This window comes from Asparagus officinalis, chromosome 3, assembly GCF_001876935.1.
Source record: "Asparagus officinalis chromosome 3, Aspof.V1, whole genome shotgun sequence".
Taxonomy (NCBI): domain Eukaryota; kingdom Viridiplantae; phylum Streptophyta; class Magnoliopsida; order Asparagales; family Asparagaceae; genus Asparagus; species Asparagus officinalis.
Genome location: NC_033796.1, coordinates 63,329,114 through 63,352,076, shown reverse-complemented (window position 1 = coordinate 63,352,076; position 22,963 = coordinate 63,329,114). Strand labels below are relative to the sequence as shown.

Genomic DNA, 22,963 nt, shown 5'->3' with positions numbered 1-22,963 from the left:
AGAATGACACATTATAAGATTTACAGGAAACTAAACTAAGTTGAAAAAAAGAAAACTTGAAGTGAAAGAATGGCACGATCAGTGAACCTCTTCACATATGAAGGTATATTCTCTGGTAGAGTTTTTGCGACTCTGTCTAACTCCTACATTTGTTGCTTTGCAATCACTCTATCAGGGCCACAATACATATCCATAAGCTCTTTCATGTGTGGTAGCCTTTCCATCAGTTCTTTGATTATTTCCTGTTAGAGAAAATGAAATGTCAGATTATCAGCTACATATATATAGTTCAAACAAATACTACTGTATATTTTATAGCGCTTACAGGATTGCCGATTTATTGATATATTTCCAGGGACCAGGGCCAGAAGAGGGACAAAACTAATATGTTCTCAAGGCTTTGATCCAATCGATATCCAGTCTGAAACCCCCGGAGCCAGATTTAGCGCCCGGAACAACACCGCCTTCAGCATTAACAGAGAATGACATCCCAAGTATACGAGCTGGGTTCATCTCTAACTTCGCATCAATCACATTTCCCCTCCATGTTGGTAGATATCATTCTAGAGGGATCTGGCATTATTCAAAGTTAACAAGTGTTTAAGCTTCTTGCTCATGAAAACTTGCCTTATAATTTTCAAAGGAAATGTAGTGGCAAGTATAATGGAAAAAGGGCTACTTGTAGATAGACCCTCTATTCCATTGCCAAATTGAATTACAACCTCAATAGTTCTATTGTTGCAGATAGACCGCCTGATTGAAATGTTTTTGACCCTTTTCAGGGGGTCTATACGCAACGACAGATTTCACTCAGAAAGTCTATCTGTGATAATAGAACTCTTTTATGGGGGTCTATCTGGAACAATAGAACTACATAGGGTACTAAGTTTAATTTGGCGCTAATACAGGGGGTTGATCCACAATTTTTTTGGCGCAAAAACAAAAACTTGCCTTTGCAATATGCCATTGGTCTTTCGGTGCAAAAACAAATGCTTGCCATGAATTATCCTCTTCTTGTCCTGGTGAATTTATCCAATTCTCAGTGTATATCTGCACCAGGGAACAGATGACGCTGAACATATTTACTTCATTTTTCAGCAAGAACAGAGATGGAAGAAAGATTCAAATTTCAGTTGTCATTTTGTTTACTAAAACTTACAGTTGATACATAACATCTTCAGCAAGAACAGAGATGAAGAAAGATTCAAATTTCAGTTGTCGTTTTGTTTACTAAAACTTACAGTTGATATATAACATCTCCCGTCTCCTCGAACCTTCAGAGCTAATGTATCATATGGCTCCAAGTCTATGTAGCCATCAAACTGCATGAGAAGATTGGGGAAATGATGATATAAGTCAGCATTGAACATACGACAATAATGAAAATGTTAGTAAGCACCAAACTAATTTTGCTACTGAGATGCAAACTCAAATTTTGTAGAAAAACAAAATGTCATGAATCATGATTTATTCAGCTGCACTGGACCCCCAATCTAAATGCAGTCAACAATAGAACACACTTCTATAGTGGAATCCATATCCAAGGCCAGGTAATCAGTAAACAACCAGATCAAGATTCAAAACTACATGCAGTCAGTATCACTAATAATCAGCTAATCTAGACGTCAAAATAAGTTCATAATGCACTTTGAGACATAAAGGTTACCGCAACAAGTCCAGATATTGCTCATCTTACTTGTATACAGAAGTGAGCTTGATTCACTTCCATTAAACTTGCACACACATTTATCTGCTTTTATTTTTGTGAAACAAGAAAATTGATTTGATATCTAAATAGTGTCTACATAAATATACATATTTCATGATCAATAAATAAAAGGGATCCACCAACAACAAAGCCTTAATCCCAAACTTTTCTATATAAAAAGATATATGAAAGGAAAGTATGAATATCCCACAGAAGCCAGTACATTTACAACACTAAAGGCAGTTTCAAGATTCTAAGTCAGAGATTTACGGGTTAACTTCAGAAATTAAATTAGATATCACAAACCGTAGCCATGGACAACAGCTTCTTCAAAACAGCAAGTACCAAATAATTAAAATAAATTTTTTTTTTGGTAAATGAAATAAATTTTATTCATCACCAAAGTATTGAAATATAGGAGCAACAAGAATTACCAGACTTTTTGTCCGGCAAACAACAAACTGAAAACCTATCTACAGTTTACAACTGTGCTATTTCTTCTCCTAAGTAATCAGGAACACCATCATTAAGAACTTTCAGGAGTAACGAAATCTTAATTTCCTTGATAAGCTGGTCAGGGCTGCGGGTTTTATGCTGGAAAATCCTCAAATTCCTCTCCTTCCATATCCAATAAACTGCTCCAGATAACATCATTCTCTTGAGATTTTTCATGAACCCAATCCCCCTCAAATTGTTGCTATACCATCTCATTACCTGACTCCAGTAGCAGGATCTCCAAGTAAACTTCATCCATGCCATCAGATTAATCCAAACATAAGAAGAAAACTGACATTCAAAGAACAGGTGTTCTCTAGATTCAGGTTGACTAGCAGAATCAGCACAAAGCACACATTGATTGATTTCCAATATACCCATACGGCATAATCTGTCTTTTGTCAGGAGCTTAGATAGAGTAGCAAGCCATAGGATTATAGAATGCTTGGGGTAATGTAAACCACCCCAAACTGTTTTCGCCCAGGGTACAGCTGTTGAAGATTGAGAGATGATGCTATATACAGCTGAAATTTTCAATTTTCCATTACTTTCTTAGAGTGTATCATCCATAGCCACTTGATTGCCGCAGCATGATTCCACAGCTTAGAGGAAAATAGCCCCAAACCTCCAAAGCTTTTATCCTTGCAGACTTCTGGCCATGAAACAAGATGTATTTTACTTCCCCATAAGAAAGCAGCACAAAGCATATCAATTTTCTCCAACACCTTTATCGGCAGAACATAGTTGCTTGTCCAATATGATTGAATTCCCAGGATAACAGTTTTGATGAGTTGAATCCTCCCCGCATAGGATAAGCACTTCCTTTTTTGCCAGTCTTGAAACTGATCCGAGATTTTTGAGATTAGAGATGAGCAGTCCAAGTAGGAGAGTCTTTTAGAAACCAAGGGCATGCCTAAGTATCTTACAGGCAATGATCCCTCTGGGAATTTCAGGTACGAACATATTTGAACTTTAGTATTGTCTTCAACCCCACACAATAGCACAGAGGATTTACAGGAGTTTGGCTCCAATCCAGACACTCTACTAAACTCCTGAAGGCAGGTGTTTATTTTGACTACGGACTCCATATCAGCTCTACAAAAGAGTAATAGATCATCAGCAAAGATCAAGTGAGTAATACCCAACTTAGCACACTTTGGATGGTGTTTAAACTGCCTGTCTGCTCTGAGAAGTTTAAGCTTTCTGGATAAATACTCCATACCAAGAACAAACAAGTAAGGAGACAATGGATCTCATTGCCTCAATCCTCTAGCCCCCTCAAAGTAGCCATGCAATGATCCATTAAGTGACAGGGAGAATTTGGAAGTAGAGATGCATTCCATCACCCATTTAACCATGTTATCAGGAAATCCCAAACCTGTCAGCATAGCCTTAATAAAACTCCAATTTATAGTGTCAAATGCCTTCCTCAAATCAATGTTAAGAACAGCTCTTGGAGAGACATTCTTCCTGCCATAGTGTTTTAAGAGTTCATGCGCCAGAAGAATATTGTTAGAGATCAATCTGCCCTTAACAAAAGCACTCTGAGCCTCATCAATCAAGTAACCAATGACATTCTGAATTCTGGCAGCAATAATTTTAGATATAACCTTGTAGACACAGTTACAGCAAGAGATAGGTCTATAATCAGATGGAGATCTTGGATTTAGAATTTTAGGGACTAGTGTGATGGAAGTTGAATTGAAGACACCAAGGAGTTTACCAGTATAGAAGAACTCTTCCATTGCTTTACACATCTCATCACCAATTACATCCCAGGCAGTTTTGAAGAATGAAGCACTGAATCCATCAGGACCAGGACTTTTATCATCAGACATAGTGAAAACAGCTAGTTTTATTTCCTCCCTAGTTACTGGAGAACCAAGGAATTCTCTTTGTTCTGATGAGAGAATAGGACCATTAGTTATAGTTGCAAGATCAGGTTCAGAAACATTCCCAGAAACACCCAATAACCTCTTGTAGTAGCTGATAAGCTCAGTGATGATTGTGTCCATATCAGAAACTTTATTCTCATCCTCAGTATACAGAGATAACACCCTATTTTGGTGCCTCCTAGCTTTCATGGCTGAATGGAAGAAGTGAGAGGATTTGTCTCCTTGAATAGCCCATTTAATGCTTGCTTTCTGTCTATAAAAAGATTCTTCACATTGAAGCAGATTGGTATATTTCTTTAAGCAATCTTTTTCTTTGGAGATGAGGTGAGAGTTGAATAGATCAGTGTTGATCCTATTTTGAATATCAGTTAGCTCCTGTTTGGCTCTTAATACCTGTTCACTGATATTCATGAAATGTCTTCTATTTAATTCTTTGAGTGCAGGTTTGAGTATTTTCATCTTGAAGGACAGTTTGTACATATAATAACCTTGCACTTCCTGCTGCCAAATAGATCTGACTAAAGGGAGGTATTCAGTGTGCTTAGTCCACATTTTATAGAATTTGAATGGCTTCTTGCCCTGAAAATCATCATCTCCAACTGTAAGAAGAGCTGGGGAATGATCAGAACAGACTGGTTGTAAAAAATCTGCCTGACTTGATGTATATTGCATGATCCATAACTCATTGATCAAAACTCTATCTAATCTGCTCCAGATTCTACTTTCAGCTTCTTGTTTGTTGTTCCATGTATAGAAGCACCCAGTGGTCTTGATATGCACTAGTTGACTAGAGGAAATAAATTGCTGAAAATCTTCAGTGTCAGCTCCTGTAACTGGTGCACCTCCCAACCTTTCATCTCCATTAGTAATGGCATTAAAATCTCCCCCAACTAGCCAAGGACAATCAACTGATGACCTGAAGTCTTGGAGTTCCTGCCATAATACCTTCCTTCCCTCTCTTTGATTCAAAGCATAAACCACAGTCATTAGACAAGAAAGTCTACCATCTTTTGTGTTTACTAAGCATGTCACATATTGCATTGAGGTTTTAATACACTGAATGGAAAGAATATCACTATTCCATAGAAGCCAAATCCTCCCATTTCCTGCTTCTTGGATGTTAGAGATCCATTCCCAATTTTTTGCAATTTTTTGAGCTATTTTATCCATTTTTCCTGCAGAAAGCTTTGTTTCCAATAGGGCTATAAAAACCAGCTTATACTCTTGAATGAATTGCTTTACAATTAAATGCTTAGGGGACTTGTTAAAACCCCTAATATTCCAAATAGCAAAGTGCATTATTGTCCTTTCCCCCTGTCTATGCAACAGGGGTCAAAGTCTAGGGTCTGAGATTCCAATGGAGAGAAAGAAGATACCTGAGTTAGATTCCCTGGAGTTTTTGCTAAAACTCTTCTAGCAATACTTGCCCTATTAACACTTGAAAATCCAGATGCATTGACTGTTGGAGATGAAATTTGGTGAAAAGTTGCCAGACCAGAATTTCCAAGTCTAATGCTATGGATATCATTCCTCATACTCTGTGCATGTTTCTCAGGTGCAGAAGAGTTGGCTAAGATGTGTCCCCTATCAGGAGAGACATAAGCATTTATATTTGCCTCTGATACATTACTACTGCTTGAAGGTTTTTTCATATGCTGAGCAGAGGTATCAGGCAAACTAACATTAAGCTGATCTCCAGAAACATGCACAGGTTCAGACAGTGCTTGATCTTCAGAGTTTTCCTTTCTATTAACTGGAACCCATATTTTCTTGAACTTTTGTCTTCTACAATTATCAGTGTCATGTCCAATAGTACTGCAGTTAGCACACCATCGAGGCTTGAGTTCATAAATAACCCTCTGACTGTATTTTTTCCCATCTGGCCCTTGAAAATCAACTTGGTCTGGCAGGGGCTTCTTCAGGGGCAATTGCACTTCAATTAGAACTCTAGCATAGCTAACTCTCTGCCTAGTAGCTGTAAGCATATCAGTAGTTATAGGACACCCAATTAAGCTAGAGATCTTGCTAATCCCTGTGGCACTCCACAAATTAAGTTTCAGATTTGGTAGTTGTATCCACATTGGGTAAGAATAATCCTGTATTTTCTCCATTTCAATCTCAATAGACCATGGTTTTAACATCAAAGGCCTTGAACCAAAGAACCAAGGCCCAGATTCCAAGACCTCTATCATCTGCTGATCAGATTGGAAATCAAACAAGAAGACTCCTTGCTTAATCAAAGTAATCTTAGGAATTGATATTCTGGCCCATGCTTTGTTGATATATGATTCCATAGATTTGAATTTTACATTCAGTCCTATAACATGTCCTACTAAGGAGTATTTCCAATAATCAACACCCTCCCTCCATTCTTCTTCAGTAAAAGATACAGTTGCAGAGGGTGAAGCTGGGACAAAGTTGAGATCAAGACCTTTACCTGGTTTTCTGTTATCAGAAAATAAACTCACATATGATTTCTTAACTTCCTCCCTATCAAGAACTTCTCGCTGACCTGGAGCCTCTACATTATTTTCCCCCTCTTCTTCTAGATTGGGATTTTCAGATCTGACGTTTTGGGAAATATTCACAGACTGCATCCTCTCAATTGTAGATTGCGCAACAAATGGAGAAAGAATCTCATGATCATCATCAATCATCTCCGTTGATTCATTCAACTCATTTAACAAATCCACAAAAAACTCACTTGAAGATGGCATGCTTATAGAATGAATAATTCGACAGAAATAAGATCGTATGAAAGAAGGAATTAATATCGTATGAAAGAAGGAATTACTACGAGTCCTGAGTTTCCGATTGTGTCAAGTATGATCAATAAAGACCTCTAAGACATGTACATTACTATAGGATAATAGTTAGCATTATATAGTACACATAGTTATGTCAATTGGAGGTCAAAACATGATTTAAACAGAAATGATTCAGAAATTGTCTGTAGTCTGCCGTGTTGGATGAAGATTATATAGGTCTTGTGAAGAGAAATCATGCAACAGTAATTTATTGAAGCAATCTTGTGAAGAAAAAACATGCAACAGTAATTTATTGAAGCAAACATCATCTTTCTAGTTTATACTAGGGGTTTAGCTAAAGAAATTAGAATTATAATCTGGTAAAGCTGATTGCACCTGATCTCTCATTCCATTCCCTCAGTTAAAACTTCTGTGTGAATTGATTCATTTTTCCACTCTACTTTTATTCCTTTATGCGTGTGTGCTGTGTGGATAATTGACCCATTTGGTATGAATGAAGATCTTCGAAGACTCTTAGGATGATAGTGTAGACTTCAAAAACTTCATCTCAAATGGAAGTATAATTGACAGCAACAAATGAGGCTTTCTCAATTTAAGGACTCGGGGTCTATAACATGGAAACAGACAATGACATAAAAAATTCTAACGACAAACATTTAAGGGTCTCCACGGAAGAGAACTTTAAAATGGCCAAGAGGTATTTTTAAGGCTTGATACTACTGAGAAAACTGCTGAACAATTCAAAACAAGTAAAACCTCAAAACAAGCACAACTTATAATCATATTCTTACTAAACAGAACAATTAGCATACTCATTTTGAAAGGTCTCAGAAAATGAGAAATAAACATCGAAAACATATGACTTCGTCTTCCTCCTAATATAGGTATCTGCTTGGAGTTAAAAGCAGATGGAACAAGGAACCCAAGCTCATTTAACTAGTCTATGATTTTATATTAAGTTCATACTTTATAAGTTATACAGAAATTTAAAACAAGTCAACTTCTATCAACAGTTAATAGTAGATTGATCTATTTATCTATTTACCCCTTAAAAGAGGGAGTTCCTGAAAAAAAATTCCCTCCCCAAATTAACCTTCAACCGAAATATATATACCAACCTTATCCCTTACAACATCCGAAGAAATCAAAAGCCCTAAATATTCCTTCGGTTCCTCCTCTCCGCCTTCTCCTCAGCCCATTCGATCTTCCGTTAAAACTTTTTAAGATGAAATCAATTCAACACTTCATCCGTTACCCTAAATCTTCCTTAGGTTCCGCCTTCTCTCCGCCTTCTCTCAGTTCTTACGTTACGACGTCCCACGGTCTTAAGCCATAAATTTCCAAAGATGATTGTTACTGCCCTAATCATAATCTCTGCGCCTCCGCCATCATCTCCTCAGTTGTCTGAATTTTGGCATCGGTAAGAATTATTTTACTTTTTTGCTCTTCATTTAATTTAATTTTGTTCTAATTAGCCATCATCTCTTTCTGTTCTAATTCAACAATAGGTCAAGGATTGTCCGAATCAGGGCTTGCTTCAATTCTTCATATTGCTCCTTTGTCAGTTTCATCAGGTAAGCCATGTATTATATATGAAATAGTGATGACACAGTTTAGAATCTACCCTAAATGTTTCAATACTCTGTTCATGTTCAAGCATTAATACCTATAAGTATGGTTTTATATGCTATATGATTGATCATCTTATTAAAAATTGCGACTGGGAGTTTGAATGTTTTCTATGAGCCAAACTTCTTTTTTTAATTTCATCAAAAAGTTTCATGTGACAACTGTGAATTAGTATCATGATGTCTTATTAGTAACTTGCGTTATCTTTCCACTTTGTCTAGCATTGTTATTCCTATTCTAATTCTAATTCTAGCATACATGGCTATTTAAAATTTTCACAGGACATCACACTGGAGATTCCTCACTTTCATATTTCTTTGTCGTTCTCCTATTTGTTACCTCTGATTTCCTGATGGAGCATACCATCTTTTTAATTTCTTATTTTGCCTTTGGACATCAATATCCAGCTTTTTAAGGGTGAACAACATATAGTTACATGCAGATTCTAAGTTAATGCATGGATTTCTTAATTTTGGGCTTTTAGACCAAGACGTGTTGCCTTTGGCCGGAGGAAGAGAGAGTCTCATTTTCTTCTAAAAGCATTGCTTTTTAGGTATTCTATGAGACCCTGATAAGTAATGTACGAATGTGGTTTAACATTGCATGAAATTATAGATACCGGAACCTGTAATAAGATCACTGCATCTGTCCTTACAATGCATATATTCGAGGAGCCAAAAATTGTTATGTTTCGATCAGTTACCCAATTTCCTTAGGTTACAATGGTATTGCCTCTGGTACCTTACAGGATTCCTGATTGCGTATTTTTATTGTTGATGCCTCTGAAATTATTTAGTAACATCTCACAGTTCTTAGGCTTTATCGTGCCAGTGAGTTGACATGTAGGAAATATTTGTCTTCTCTTGTGAATGATCATTTGAAAATATAAAAAACTTTCACATACTTAAAAGAATGGACGAAAGAAGTATGTAAACGTGATAGTCATATTTCATAATATATAGAGGGAGCTTAGTCTTTTCTATGAACTCAAGGTTAACCTGATGCACATGCATTGTTTGAACTGGAGTCTTCTATACAACAATAGACTGGTTGTTCCTGTCTAACATCCTTCGTTAATTCTCTTGTTTCCTTAACATTGTGGGTTGGAGTTCAAAACTCCTGTTAATATATTATTGAATGTTTCCCTGGCCTTGGGTATCAGTATCCAATTTTTCCAATGTGATGAGTTCTTACATTATCAATCCAGTTTGGTAAATAGACTTGTAGACAAGGTTCTTTTGTGCCCAAAAATGGTGCTATAGAAATTGAAAACCTTTGTTTTCCTATTTATAGCTTTCAAAGGTTCTATTTATAGCTTTTCAGGAAATACAGTCTTTGCATTAACACTTCTTCTTCCTCACCTCGCATCATCTATGAGACTGAATTCTGAGTTGAAGAAGATACATCTCAGGAAATTCATATATATACACATACACACATCCATTCACATACATACATAGAACATAGGTACATGAACATACACATGCATATGTGATATGTCCATTGAGTTTATGGACACACGTGTATCACATACACATGCATGCACAGCAAACCCATATATACATACACACAACACATCTGTACTTATGCAAACATACACATTGCATATGCATGCGCATGCATAATTAAATAGTAAATACAAGTACATACTTAGATATATAGATACATGTACACAAGAAAAGGCATACAAACATTCACAGCAAACATACATGTGATGAAGAACAATAGATTTTGTTGCTTCAGGAGAGGTTATATATTATATATTTTTCTCTAAGAGTGAATTTAAGGGCCGTTTGGTCGTTGCTTCATGTTTAAATGCCTATTGTTCCTCAATTCTGGTGCATATATGACTACAGTAACTTTAAACCATTTAAAATTGCTTTACTAGATATTTTTTTAAGGGACAGTTGATGTGGATATTGGTCCATAGAGTTCGTCTGATAAATATCATATATGAACTGACAGGTTTGTCTCGCATTACCTTGCTTTTTTGTTTGTGTAGTGTTGGATTATGAAGTACTTGAGTGCAAAGCTGTGATCTTGCGATCGTCCCCTTTTCAAGAAATTTGATATGCTAATTTTATAATTGCTTAGTGCATGATATGATTTGTTTAAGGTCACTGTTTAAATCTTGTTTGATATGCTAATTTTATAATTGCTTAGTGCATGATATGATTTGTTTAAGGTCACTGTTTAAATCTTGTTTGCTTTTGACTGAGGTTAGATTAGAATGTTCTCTGTTCTAATTGTGTCAAAGCTAATTGAAATAATTGATCTGAAGCCAATAAAACTTGACATTAAAGACATGGCGAAGGGCAATTTAGGTAAGTTGTCGTGAATAGGAGATGTCCGGAGTCCTTCGAACCACAAAAGATGCTATAAATTTTCAGCTGCAAATGAATCTTGAATCTCCAGAAATTGATTAAAAAGAAATGCCCTATAGTCCTCTTTTGTTAAAATCACAGAAAGTAACTAATCTTTGAGGTTCCATATTCAACGGAAGGGATTTTACAAATGATTAACAGACTGCTCACTAATAAAGAGATTCATAAGTTATGAGAAGTTGATATCAGAACTAAACGAGTTTAAATAATGAAATAGTTTGTAAAACAATTAATTATATTAATTGATACGAGTCAATTAATATAGCTTCAGGAGCAATCAGGTGCAACCAGAGTCACAAGCTCTTGCTTAGAGAAGTGAAGTGTATTATATTACATTATAGCTTCTGTTAGAGAAGTGTCCTATATACATTACATTATAGATAAAATTAGGCTCGATGACTATTTAGTCAATTAATATAGCTTCTGTTAGAGAAGTGTCCTATAATAAATAATATTATAGTCATCTAATATAGCTTCTGTTAGAGAAGTGTCCTATATACATTACATTATAGTGAAGTGTATTATTTATTTATATATAGTTAAATAATAGTATAAGGGATTTTGCTTGTGGTTGGATGGTTAGATTTTACTAGATTATGTTCTCCTGTATGCAACACTTTAAATAGTGGCATCTTTTCTTATTATTGGCCTACTTGTTCCTTGAGTGAATAATGCCGCTATTTTCTCCTTTTAATATTGATTGTATATATGTTAGATAAATTTGGTATAGCCGGGCCTCTTGAGCATTGTTCTATTTCAAACCTCTCCAGAACATGATGAAGATTGAGGGACTCGATGTTTTCTGCTCAATATACCTCAAATCAAATTTGAGAATTTTCGCACCATGCGCGTATTAGTGCTACAATCTTTTATGCTCTTTGCCTTAATTCCTTATGTTAGTTTGAAATTAAAAATGATGCTTTCAGTCAGAACTCTTCAACGTTATGACAATTGTTAGTAACTTGTTGAAAACATGATTCTTTTGGTGTGAATTAATGAACTTATCTCTTTGATTACCTAAGGTCTTTATCAGGTGCCTATAATCAAAAGGTTTTCGAAGGACTTTTTAGCCAACCCTGCATAATAAATTGTAGATCAACTTTCTGCCTCTGAAAACTTGTGAAATGATAATTGATTGAGGACTAAGTGCTAACAGCATGCTTGTTTATCACAATAAAGAGTTATTATTTGATGACGTAGCTGATTCAGAAAGGTTGAGCTGATGGATCCTGATCAATTTACGAAAAGTAATCTGAGTTCATTTGAAGTTTTATGTAATCATGAATTTTTTCAATAGCTACCTTCGACTTGTTATTTGGTTAATTTGATTGCTATCATTAGGTGAGGCGCGCAAGAGATTTGTAAAGCACTTTTGACTTTGCGTGGTATTGTTATATGTTGTATACGTAAAAATTGCATTTCATCACTTTAGATATCTTAGTTGTTTGAATGTTTACTGCCCTTGCGATATATTTTTTGACCATATGGAAGTTAGTTTTGCATGCTGAATTCTACATAATTATGTGAATCTCAAAATTAAGTCCTGTTAAATCCATTTCCTGGCATGTCTATTATCTTCAGCTCATATCATTGACATAGTAGGAAATCAAATATTTGCAGAATTTGCATATTTTACCTTCATTTGCGTATCATTGCATATCATTTTCTTCCTACGTATCTTACTGCTATTTGCGATGGATCCTCTGCTAGCAGAGTTTGTATAGAGGATTATACTGTTTGTTAGTTAATGAGAATACATAGGGCTACCCTCACGTTATGGTCCATTTTCACCATAATTTTGTAATGTTAGCATGTTCAATACTTTCGCCATAAGTTTGTAAGTCTTGAATTCAAATATTTCCATGAAATATCCATATAATGTACAAATAGATACTGGTCATTAAAAGGTATGTCCTACGTACTGCTTAACTAATCCTATTAACTACCATCATCTTCAACACCCTACTTATAAGTCCATCTCTCTAACTTTTCATCATTTTTAAGCCTCAAAAATGAATTATATAGGCTGCTTCTCTAATTATAGTATGATTTATTTTCCAAGGATAATCATTACTTTCTTGGCCTCTTATTAACTTAGATTCATAATTCCTAGCTGTTTTTTCTACAAATTCTGTCATTTTTTTAATTTTCAAATGGAAATGGGGTTTTTTTTCCTACAAATTTTGTACATGCACACATAGCGTGCACAAGAAATAAATTCATCATAAATAGTATTTTGGTGAATTACTAATAAGCCTCCTATGTTTAGTATCATCTTTTTAAAACATTGTGTGAATTACTAATAAGCCTCCTATGTTTAGTATCATCTTTTTAAAACATTGTGTGAAATGATGTGCACTTTTGTAATACACTTTTACGTCTAGATTAAATAATTTAACATTTTTTCATATTAATGCAGATATTCTACTTGGTTGGATTTTCCTTGTTTTTTAAAACATTTCTAAAGTTGTCGGTGATTCAGGTGAGTGCATTTGCATAAGAGTACCTTCTTCCAAATGACTTCAAACCAAGGTTTGAATTCAACATAAATATATATTATTATTGCTTTATGTGTATTTATGTTTATTAATAGTGTATTTCATTATTTTTAACAGAAGAACACATTCTAATACATGAGAGTAGAAACACCAAATATAATCAGTTGAATGTTGATCAGAAGACAACTTACATTCAGAATGTCATTGATAATAATAGAAAGAGGAAAAGGAATGATTTTGCTGGCAGTAGTACCAATAGCAAGGGAAAACGTAAGATTGATTTGTTTTGTGGAGCGCAACAACGAGAATATGAGCATGGAGGTTTGCATAGATTAATTTTATAATTTATTAAAATAATTACATGATTTTATATATCTAAATTTATTTAACACTAAAATCTATTATTTTTTTCTAGGTCAAATTCACCATGAGCCAGTATGTTCTTTATTACATAAACTACGCACTCCAAAGTCTTGTTTATTTTGTGGAGCAAAAAAATTTGAACATGAGCCACCAACATCATGTTGCCACAATGGTGAAATCCACTTAGCAGATGTGAATGTTAATGATGAGTTATATGCCCTTTATACAGTACAAACCCAAGAGGCAATTGAGTTTCGAAGACAAACCAGAAAGTATAATAGTATTTTCTCATTCACATCATTTGGGGCAAGGTTTGATAGAGAGCTTGCATCAAACAAAAAGGGTATTTTCACATTTAGAGCACAAGGACAAATATATCATAATCTCCCCTCTCTAATTCCAGAAGAAAAAAAGCATTCCTACTTTCAACTTTACTTCTACGATACGGAGAATGAGTTGCAAAATCGAATGGGAATATTAGATAATGCAAACATGAGTACGACTACAACTAAAAGATTTATGGATATATTAGAAGGAAACCCATATGCAAAATTTCTGCGAAAACTTAATGATTTTCCATCTCTTGAAGACTTCAAGATCATTATAAATAGAGATGCTGCAGTAGATCAACGTGTTTATAACTCGCCAACAGTGGATCAGGTTGCAGCTGTCTGGGTAGAGGAAAATAATGAAAATGTTCCGTATGAGAGAGAAATAGTTGTCCATTCACACTCCGGAAAGAATCATCAAGTTAAGCACTATTTTGGTTGTTATGATCCTTTACAGTATCCTTTACTCTTTCCAGGCGGAGATGTTGGATGGCACCAAAATATTAAAAGAAGGCAGAAAAATGATATTCGTCGTTCAAAACAACTAAATACAACATCTCAATTGACTCAGCAAACTTTTACATCTGCAGAAGACATATTTAAACGAGAAAGGGAAGGTAAATCATAATTAAATTTGTTTAATAATATTAAAACATTAAAAATTAACTTAACCTGTAAACTTGTAGGTGTTAAAGCACCAAAGGCGGGAAGCGTCTCATGTCGAGAATATTATTGTTACAAGTTCCAGATAAGAGACACTCGACAATCTACAGTATTAACATCGGCAGGCCGGTTGTTCCATCAATATGCTGTTGATATGTACATAAAGCTTGAAACAACAAGACTTGATTATTTCAGAAAGAAACAATCAGAAATTAGAGCAGAGTTATTCCAAGGCATAGTTGATAGTTTAGCTGTTGGTGAAGCAAAAGCATGTCAAGTCGGAAAAAGAATAGTGCTGCCATCATCATTTATTGGTGGTCCTAGAGATATGCGTCGTAGATATCTTGATGCAATGTCATTAGTACAACGATTTGGAAAACCAGATATTTTCATCACAATGACATGCAATCCTGAATGGGAAGAAATCACGGAGGAGCTACATCCAGGACAGACACATAATGATAGACCGGATCTAACCTCAAGGATATTTAGAGCAAAATTGCAAGACCTGAAAGATCAGCTATTTAAAAAGGAAATCTTTGGAAAAGTTGCTGCCCATGTTCATGTCATCGAGTTTCAAAAAAGAGGGTTGCCTCATGCACACATGTTGATTATTCTAATGGGAAAACACAAAATCGTCTCATCAGATCATTATGATAAGTACGTATCAGCAGAAATTCCAAACCAGTATGAAAATCCAATCCTATATGAACTGGTAAAAAAACATATGATGCATGGCCCTTGTGGAGAGTTAAATATGAAGAATGTTTGCATGCAAAATGGCGAGTGTAAATATCACTACCCTAGAGAGTTTTCTCCGAGATCACTACAAGCGAAAGATGCTTACCCAGTTTATAAAAGGAGCAAAAATAACAGAACAATGTTGGTTCGAAACAAAATCCTTAATAATCAATGGGTGGTACCTTACAATCCTATTTATTTGGGATGGGTATATGTGTTGGTCTCTTTGTTTTGATGATGTTTAACAAATAATTTACTACTAATGGCTTATATGAAGAATTTTCTGAATGTTATGTTTGGGATTCAACATCAAAATCTTGGAGTCCAAGAAAACAGAGACAAGTGATAGGTCGAATAAACGGGGCTAATCCAATTGAAGGAGAGAGATATTACTTGCGACTATTGCTTACTCACGTTAGGTGTCCGACATCATTTGAGGATCTGCTTACGGTAAATGGTATTCATTGCAAATCTTTCAAGCAATCAGCCCAGAAATTAGGTCTTTTGGAATCTGATGATAGCATAAGAAAGTGCTTAGATGAAGCCATCGTCTTCCAAATGCCAACAGCACTTCGACGTTTGTTTGCAATTATATTGGTTCATTGTGAGCCCACAGATGTTAATTATTTGTGGGATCAATATCTTGAACCATTATCTGAAGACTTCTCAAGGAAACCAAATGCTACTAGAGATTCGGTGATAAATGATACTCTTCTCAATATTAACTTCTACTTAGAGAGTATGGGAAAGGATAATAAAAAATTTGATTTGTCACCTTTACAAACAAAAAACATTTCAGAGGAAGGTTCATACCCAAGAGAAATAAAAGAAGAGCTAGATGTACAAATCCCAACTGATGATCTAAATGCTGCAACAAAACTCAACTATGAACAACATACTGCATACACTACAATATTAACACGAGTTGAAGCAAATAAAAGTGGAGTTTTCTTTATTGACGGTCCTGGAGGAACTGGGAAGACTTATTTATATCGTGCTCTACTTGCCACAGTAAGATCGCAAGGTATGATAGCTCTTGCTACAGCAACATCAGGTGTCGCAGCTGTAATAATGCATGGTGGAAGAACAGCACACTCCAGATTTAAAATCAAAATCCCAACAACAGATTCATCTATGTGTGGTATATCAAAGTAAGATGGGACATCAAAACTCATTAGAATAGCTCGTCTAATAATTTGGGACGAGACTCCAATGGCTAAACGCGTTGCAATTGAAACTTTGGATAGAACACTAAGAGATTTAATGGATCAAGATGAACCATTCGGCGGAAAAGTAATTGTATTTGGTGGTGATTTCAGACAAGTTTTACCAGTGGTGCCTCGCTCAACAAGATCACAAACTATCAAAGAAAGTTTAGTAAGCTCATATTTGTGGAGCAAAATGATCAAACTACAACTTTCAAAAAATATGAGAGCAAAATCAGACACGGCATTCAGTGAATTTCTTCTTAGGATTGGGAATGGAGATGAACCAACAGTGACCCAGGATCTCATAAAACTGCCTAATGCAATATTGATCCAGAATCAAGGTGATGACCTACCGGAAGATTCTCTCATAAATTCAATTTTTCTATCTTTAGATGAGAATTTTGAATCTATTGAATATATGAAAGATAGAGATATCCTTGCAACAAAAAATGAATATGTTGACAAGTTAAATGATAGACTAATAAAAAGTTTTCCAGGAGAAGGAAAAGAATTCTATAGCTTTGATGAAGAAGTTGATGACACTAATCATCATTACCAAGAAGAATTTTTGAACACTCTGCTCCCTAATGGACTACCGCCACACAAGCTCAAGTTGAAAAAATATTGTCCAATTATTTTACTAAGGAACTTGGATCCCACTAATGGATTGTGCAACGGTACAAGAATGATATGTCAAGATTTTAACTACAATGTAATTCAAGCTAAAATCACAATGGGCCAACATGCTGGGAAAGAAGTTTTCTTGCCAAGAATACCATTGTCACCAGCAGAAGATGAAGGATTACCATTCAAGTTCAAACGCAAACAATTTCCCATAAGATTATGTTTTGCAATGACAATTAATAAATCCCAAGGACAAACAATACCTAACGTAGGTATTTATCTACCTGAACCAGTGTTCTCTTATGGGCAATTATATGTTGCTTTATCGTGGGGTACTTCTATGATGACAACCAAGGTCTTAATAACATCAGATGGAAAATTTGAAGAGGAAAAATATACAAAAAATGTTGTATACAAGGAAGTTCTCCAGCCAAAGGACAACGAGGAATAATTCAAATGACAAATAACATTTTTGAAGGTTAGGAGTTTATATAATAAGTAGCTGCAATTTTATTAAAGTTTTTTTCTTAAAAATAATTAAAATTTTACAATTCATTATTACATGATTCACTCTCTTCATTCAAATTCATGTACTAATCAAAATTAAAATAACTTTAAACATTGTAAATAATATTAATTTATAAATTCAAATTACTATAATTAGTGTCACACCTTTAATATAGAAATAGTCTTATTTTATTTTCTTTTTGAGTTTATTTAGTACTTCAGATGCGTTGTTATTTATATATAACAAACTATTCAAATTCTTGCAGGAACAATGTCATCCAACAACGAAGCACCAATTCCACACATCCAAATACGCCAACTAAAAAAATTTCAAAGAGAGTGGACCATTCATGTTATTATCCTAAGAACTATTGAGTCATCTTATGAGAACAACAAAGGATCAGGAAAACTACTAAAATTAATTTTTGCCGACTGAGAGGTAATGTATCAATATTCTACATGCTATAATTCTATTGATAATTGTTGATACTTATTCTTAAATAAAGTAATACATACAATGTTTAAGTACAATATCCATCACTTTTTATCATGCCATAGCAATCGTTATTTTAAATCTATGCAGAGCCTTCTCAATTTTTTTTAAAATTATAAATTATAAATATAAATTAAATTATAATTGTTGATGCTTATTCTTATATTAATTATTATCACCTTACTATGTATAAGATCATATTAAAAAATTTCATGCAATTATTAAAGAGGTAAGCAACATGTAATTCAATTTCGCAAATTTTATACACCAAATATCATGCTTTCTTCCAAATTATACGTAAATTAGTTGTCTAGATATGTCTAACAATATAAGCAAGCAAATAATTAGAATATGACATCAACACAACATTTTAAACACACTGCAACAAAATAGTTATTATTCAGACTAAATTTTTAATAAGCATATTTACCATAAATTTATTATTTACTTGCATTATCAAGCTAAATTTTGAGCATATTAATTTATCATGTTAGCCCCTCAGCTTAGTTGTTGTTGCAAAACTTTGGTGGAATTGTTTATACAAGTAGCGCCTATTAAAATTTTTTACAAAGAGCTAATCCGTATAAACAATTAAATTTGTTAATTGAGAACAAATGACTTATTAGTAAGTAGTAGAAATTCTAATTCAATAACAGATAACTTTATATAAATAAGTTTAGTTTCGTTGATGAGTTAAAAAGGTAATTTTTTTTTACCCGAAGATTATGGATAGCTTTCAGTAAAATCTAGAGAATGGTTATTTAAAAGTTTCCCACATAAAACTACATTTATACATAACTTACGTCATCTATTAATTATCTTATTTATCTTAGGCTTAAATAAATGTTAATGTATTAGTTATTTGTGAGATAATATTAATAATATTTGCAGGGGGAAAAAATACAAGGTATTATGTTTGGAGAAACTATTGAAATGTATAAGCACATGCTTCAGAAGAATCATGTTGTTTACATCTCAAATGGAGAATGCAAACCAATAAACCCGCTTTATGGAAATGTACATGAGTCAATTGAGTTGACATTGACTAAGAACATTTCTATCAAAGAATCAAAAATAGAGTTTCAATTTGATAAGATATTGAATAACTTTATCTCAATCAAAGACGCAATTTCCAACGAGGATACAAGGAATATAAGTAAGTATTTGTAAATACCTTTTGTTTTTAATTAAAAAATTTATACATGAATTTTTAATTTATTATAAATTTATGTGAAGATGTTCTTGCAATGATAGCAAATGTCAAGCCTATGATCAAGTACGTGACAAGATATAATAAGGCAGACACAAGGCGGGACATCATTATAGTAGACAAAGAGTACATGCATGCTTTTATTTCACAAGAAATTAATTATTCAAAATATAATATATTAACCTAAAATTGTCTAACTTTTCTTACACAGTGAGATAACATTGTCTGTAACTTTATTCGGAGATTTAGCTGGCAATGAATGTTCAATTATTGAAGGAAATATGCATGAGACAACTATAATAGCGCTATCAAATTTTAAAATATCATTGTACAAAGGTAACATTTTCTATTATTGAATTGTAAATTATTTATCATTAAATATCAAATTCTAATTATAACTATTATATATGCAGGGGAGATGTGCATGACATCGTAAATTGCATCGACAATTTTTATCAACCCTGAAATAGAACTTGCTAAAGACATGCGAGAATGGTAATACAAATAAAAAAGATAACTTAATAAATTAAAATTTAAATATTTTTAAAATTATATGCAGGGCTCTTTCAAAAGACAAGATCAAGACTAATGGTGCTCCGTCAAGGCTATTTAAAACTGCAGCAAAAATGAATATTATTGACATTATGTAAGCTTCACAAAATTCATCAAAGGTATGATATTAAAAATCCTAATATAAAATATTAATGAATCAAGAGCTTCAGTTTCAAAACAATCTGATATAAATAGATCTTGTTTCATTTATGTTTCAAATACATTTACAATTATTACTTTTACATTAATTTTTAAAAATTTCTTTTTGGACTATATTTTTTTAAATTATTTTATAATTTCTTATTTTATTTACTAAATATATTTAAACTACATTTATAACTAACAAAATTTTTACAAATCTACAGGCACAATATGGCAGCTTTACTGGAAAAATAAGTAATATCTTAAATAGACATGAGGCTTGGTACTACTCATGCAAAGGCTGCAATAAAAAAGTTGACAAAACTATTTATGACAAATGTCAAAATTGTCAAAAAAACAATGAAGACAGCATACCGAGGTAAAGTACTATCAATTACTCATGAGAGAAAAATATGAAAATTAAATATAAAAATATCATCTGATGCACAATTATAATATAAAATGAAGGTATCTTGTTAAAATAATAGTGGAAGATGAAACAGATTCTGCAAGAGACACTTTTTGACGCAACAGAAACTTTGATAGGCTGCAATGCTCAAAACTTCATGGATGATATAAAAGAGGTAACTTCTTAATTTATTATATTTTATACATATAAAACAATATGTTTCATATATAAGATCTTAATTTTTTCCTCTTTAAAACAGAAAAAAAATCAGAGTTCATTCTTTCAAAAGTTTGTTCTCAACATCGGAAAGACATACAAGTTCCTTGTAAAGTTGGATGAGAACTCAAAGGATGAACGTGCACAGGGAAAGATGATAGCACAAGAAATCCAAATCCAAAAAGACATCCCAATCAACATTGATGATGATTATTCAGTTCTCCATTTACCAAAAAAGAAGATAAAGGTGGAGAATGATTGATCAAGGGCCCACAAAAATTAAACATGAATAATTTTTAATTTTTATTACATTTACAAATTGGTTGAAGGTGTTAGGACAATTTATGATTTATAAACATATGCTCATATAGTTGTTTGATAACTATTGCATGCTTTGATTGTTATTGCAGTTATTAACTTAAATTTAACATTAAATTATGTGAATCTAAATACATATTTAGAGAATAGCTCACTTTATTACTTTAAATTTGCATGTCAACTATTTTTTACTTATCTATACTGCACATGAACTATTGTTGATGAGTCTTTTGCAAGAAATATGATGACCAAGCACAGCTTACTGAACATGTTGAGAGGAAAAAATAGCTTTCCATAGAGAAGGTAGCTAATTTTACTAAATTGTTATTCTAATTTATTTCTTTTAGTAGCCTAAATTTATTTTTATCTGTTTTATGACATGGCTAGATTCTCAATGTTCTTAAAAGAATAATCAATGAAGATTGCCTACTACTAGATTTCATAAGGAAAGATGATCGTCCAAGGCCATGTAAAATTCAAGAACTTAAGCTTTTTATTTTTCGTAAGAGTTTTGATGATTTATCAATGACTTTCTTTTCGTTTGCAATATTATTTTGAGGACAGGTATGACTTGGTTCAGTCTGGCAGAATGCAGAGGGACAATTATCTTTTCTGAGACATGATGTGTCTGCACCACCTGATGTATTTACATTTGCACATTGTTCAAGACACCTGGTAATTTTTGTTTAAATGTCATATAATTTGCTTTTTCTGCTACATCTGGCTATTGAGCTTTTATTTGTTAAATCAATTTTGTTAGGCTATTGAGCTTTTTCATTTGAAGAGCCAAGTTTCTGTGTTTATTTCCTTTAGAAGGTATATGATTGTTATAATCTAGCATGCAATCACACAGGTAAGCATAAATCAGGCTGTTTTTTTTTCTTTTTCCTTTTTTTAATATGCTAAGATTAGGCAAGTTATTTCTTTGTTATTTTCCTGGGAAAGGTTTGTTCACTAGATTAGGCATCAAGCATTTTGTACGAATGAAACACAGTCCCTCTGGGTCTTGAATGTGTGACTTTCTTATGTAGATGTGTATTTCTGCACTTATCTAATTGATGAAGATTGTCTGCAATTATTTTTATCAAAAGACTATTTAAAAAAAATCACATATAAAGTTTAACCATTATGAATGATTAGATGTGTGCTGTATGTAACCATATTTCTTCATCATACATATATCGTTTTTAGTTGCCAAACATGTTAGGTTTCTTAAAATATGAATTATTGAATTTGATTTGAAGTTTAAGCTTTAGAAGGATATATGGTTAGTAATATATTTCTTATGTTTGTCTACAGCTAGAATGGACCTTATTAGTAGTTCCTTCTTTTTCGCCCCTAAAAGAAATCCAATTTTATCTATCCAGCAACTTAGGGTCATGCATGCTTAGTAACATTTTCTTGCTCTTTGTGGGACACGAGGCAATAATAGTTGGGAAAGTTATCAGCCATTTTACAATGCAGATTTGACCTTAGTCTCGATACATTGTTTGCTCACTAAAATCTGTATTTGTCAATTACTTGATGACGGCTTTAGCTTAGATATTGTGCTGCTGTTCTAACCTTATAGCCTTCAGAATTCTTTTCTCTGTGTTTTTGTGATTATTATGTGTTAACATCTCAGAATCTGCTATGTATCAAAGTAATTCTGTTTTCTGTGTGCAAGGTGATAAATTTAATCTGGATGTCTTCCTCTTTGTTTGCATGTCAATAAATCTGATCTGGATTTTCTTCCTCTTTTCTATTCTTATTATTACTGTTTTTATGGACAGCATGTGGAGATTGTTTTGCCGATGGAGAAACAGAGACGGT

At 33.5% G+C, this 22,963-nt stretch overlaps 2 protein-coding genes, 1 long non-coding RNA gene and 1 pseudogene across 9 annotated transcripts; 3 read left to right on the top strand and 1 right to left on the bottom strand.

The window, feature by feature from the left end:
• Nucleotides 326–8,317, bottom strand: LOC109834260 (annotated as a pseudogene).
• LOC109834259 lies at nt 7,955–18,386 on the top strand. 4 transcript variants are annotated; one of them, XR_002245512.1, is made up of 4 exons: nt 7,955–8,286; nt 8,375–8,440; nt 13,495–13,698; nt 18,079–18,386. XR_002245512.1 is itself a non-coding variant. In XM_020402242.1 (3 exons), exons 1-3 carry the CDS (start codon nt 13,396–13,398, stop codon nt 18,246–18,248), a joined length of 390 nt encoding a protein of 129 aa, XP_020257831.1. In that variant the 5' UTR covers nt 13,372–13,395; the 3' UTR covers nt 18,249–18,386. The 4 variants fall into 4 exon arrangements, 1 of the variants encoding a protein (XP_020257831.1); XR_002245511.1 differs by lacking the exon at nt 13,495–13,698 and adding an exon at nt 13,299–13,361; XR_002245510.1 differs by lacking the exon at nt 13,495–13,698.
• LOC109834258 lies at nt 18,480–20,792 on the top strand. 4 transcript variants are annotated; one of them, XM_020402239.1, is made up of 6 exons: nt 18,480–19,461; nt 19,542–19,641; nt 19,727–19,851; nt 19,929–20,010; nt 20,075–20,186; nt 20,433–20,792. In XM_020402239.1, the coding sequence occupies exons 1-4, from the start codon at nt 19,218–19,220 to the stop codon at nt 19,949–19,951; spliced, it is 492 nt and encodes a 163-aa protein (XP_020257828.1). In that variant the 5' UTR covers nt 18,480–19,217; the 3' UTR covers nt 19,952–20,010; nt 20,075–20,186; nt 20,433–20,792. The 4 variants fall into 4 exon arrangements, with proteins under 4 accessions (XP_020257828.1, XP_020257830.1, XP_020257829.1 ...); XM_020402241.1 differs by having other exon boundaries at nt 19,929–20,186; nt 20,433–20,587; nt 20,677–20,792; XM_020402240.1 differs by lacking the exon at nt 20,075–20,186.
• Nucleotides 21,096–22,884, top strand: LOC109834261. Its single transcript, XR_002245513.1, has 4 exons — nt 21,096–21,454; nt 21,539–21,620; nt 21,716–21,826; nt 21,912–22,884. It is a non-coding gene; the product is annotated as an uncharacterized LOC109834261 (long non-coding RNA).

Excerpts from the sequence above, each read along its gene's own strand:
- LOC109834259 (XM_020402242.1), top strand. Across the intron at positions 13,699-18,078 it reads ACGAGAATATGAGCATGGAG|GAACAATGTCATCCAACAAC; the intron begins GTTTGCATAGAT and ends AAATTCTTGCAG.
- LOC109834258 (XM_020402240.1), top strand. The coding sequence starts at position 19,218 with ATGTTTGGAGAAACTATTGAAATGTATAAGCACATGCTTCAGAAGAAT. Across the intron at positions 19,462-19,541 it reads CGAGGATACAAGGAATATAA|ATGTTCTTGCAATGATAGCA; the intron begins GTAAGTATTTGT and ends ATTTATGTGAAG. Across the intron at positions 19,642-19,726 it reads ATCATTATAGTAGACAAAGA|TGAGATAACATTGTCTGTAA; the intron begins GTACATGCATGC and ends TTTCTTACACAG.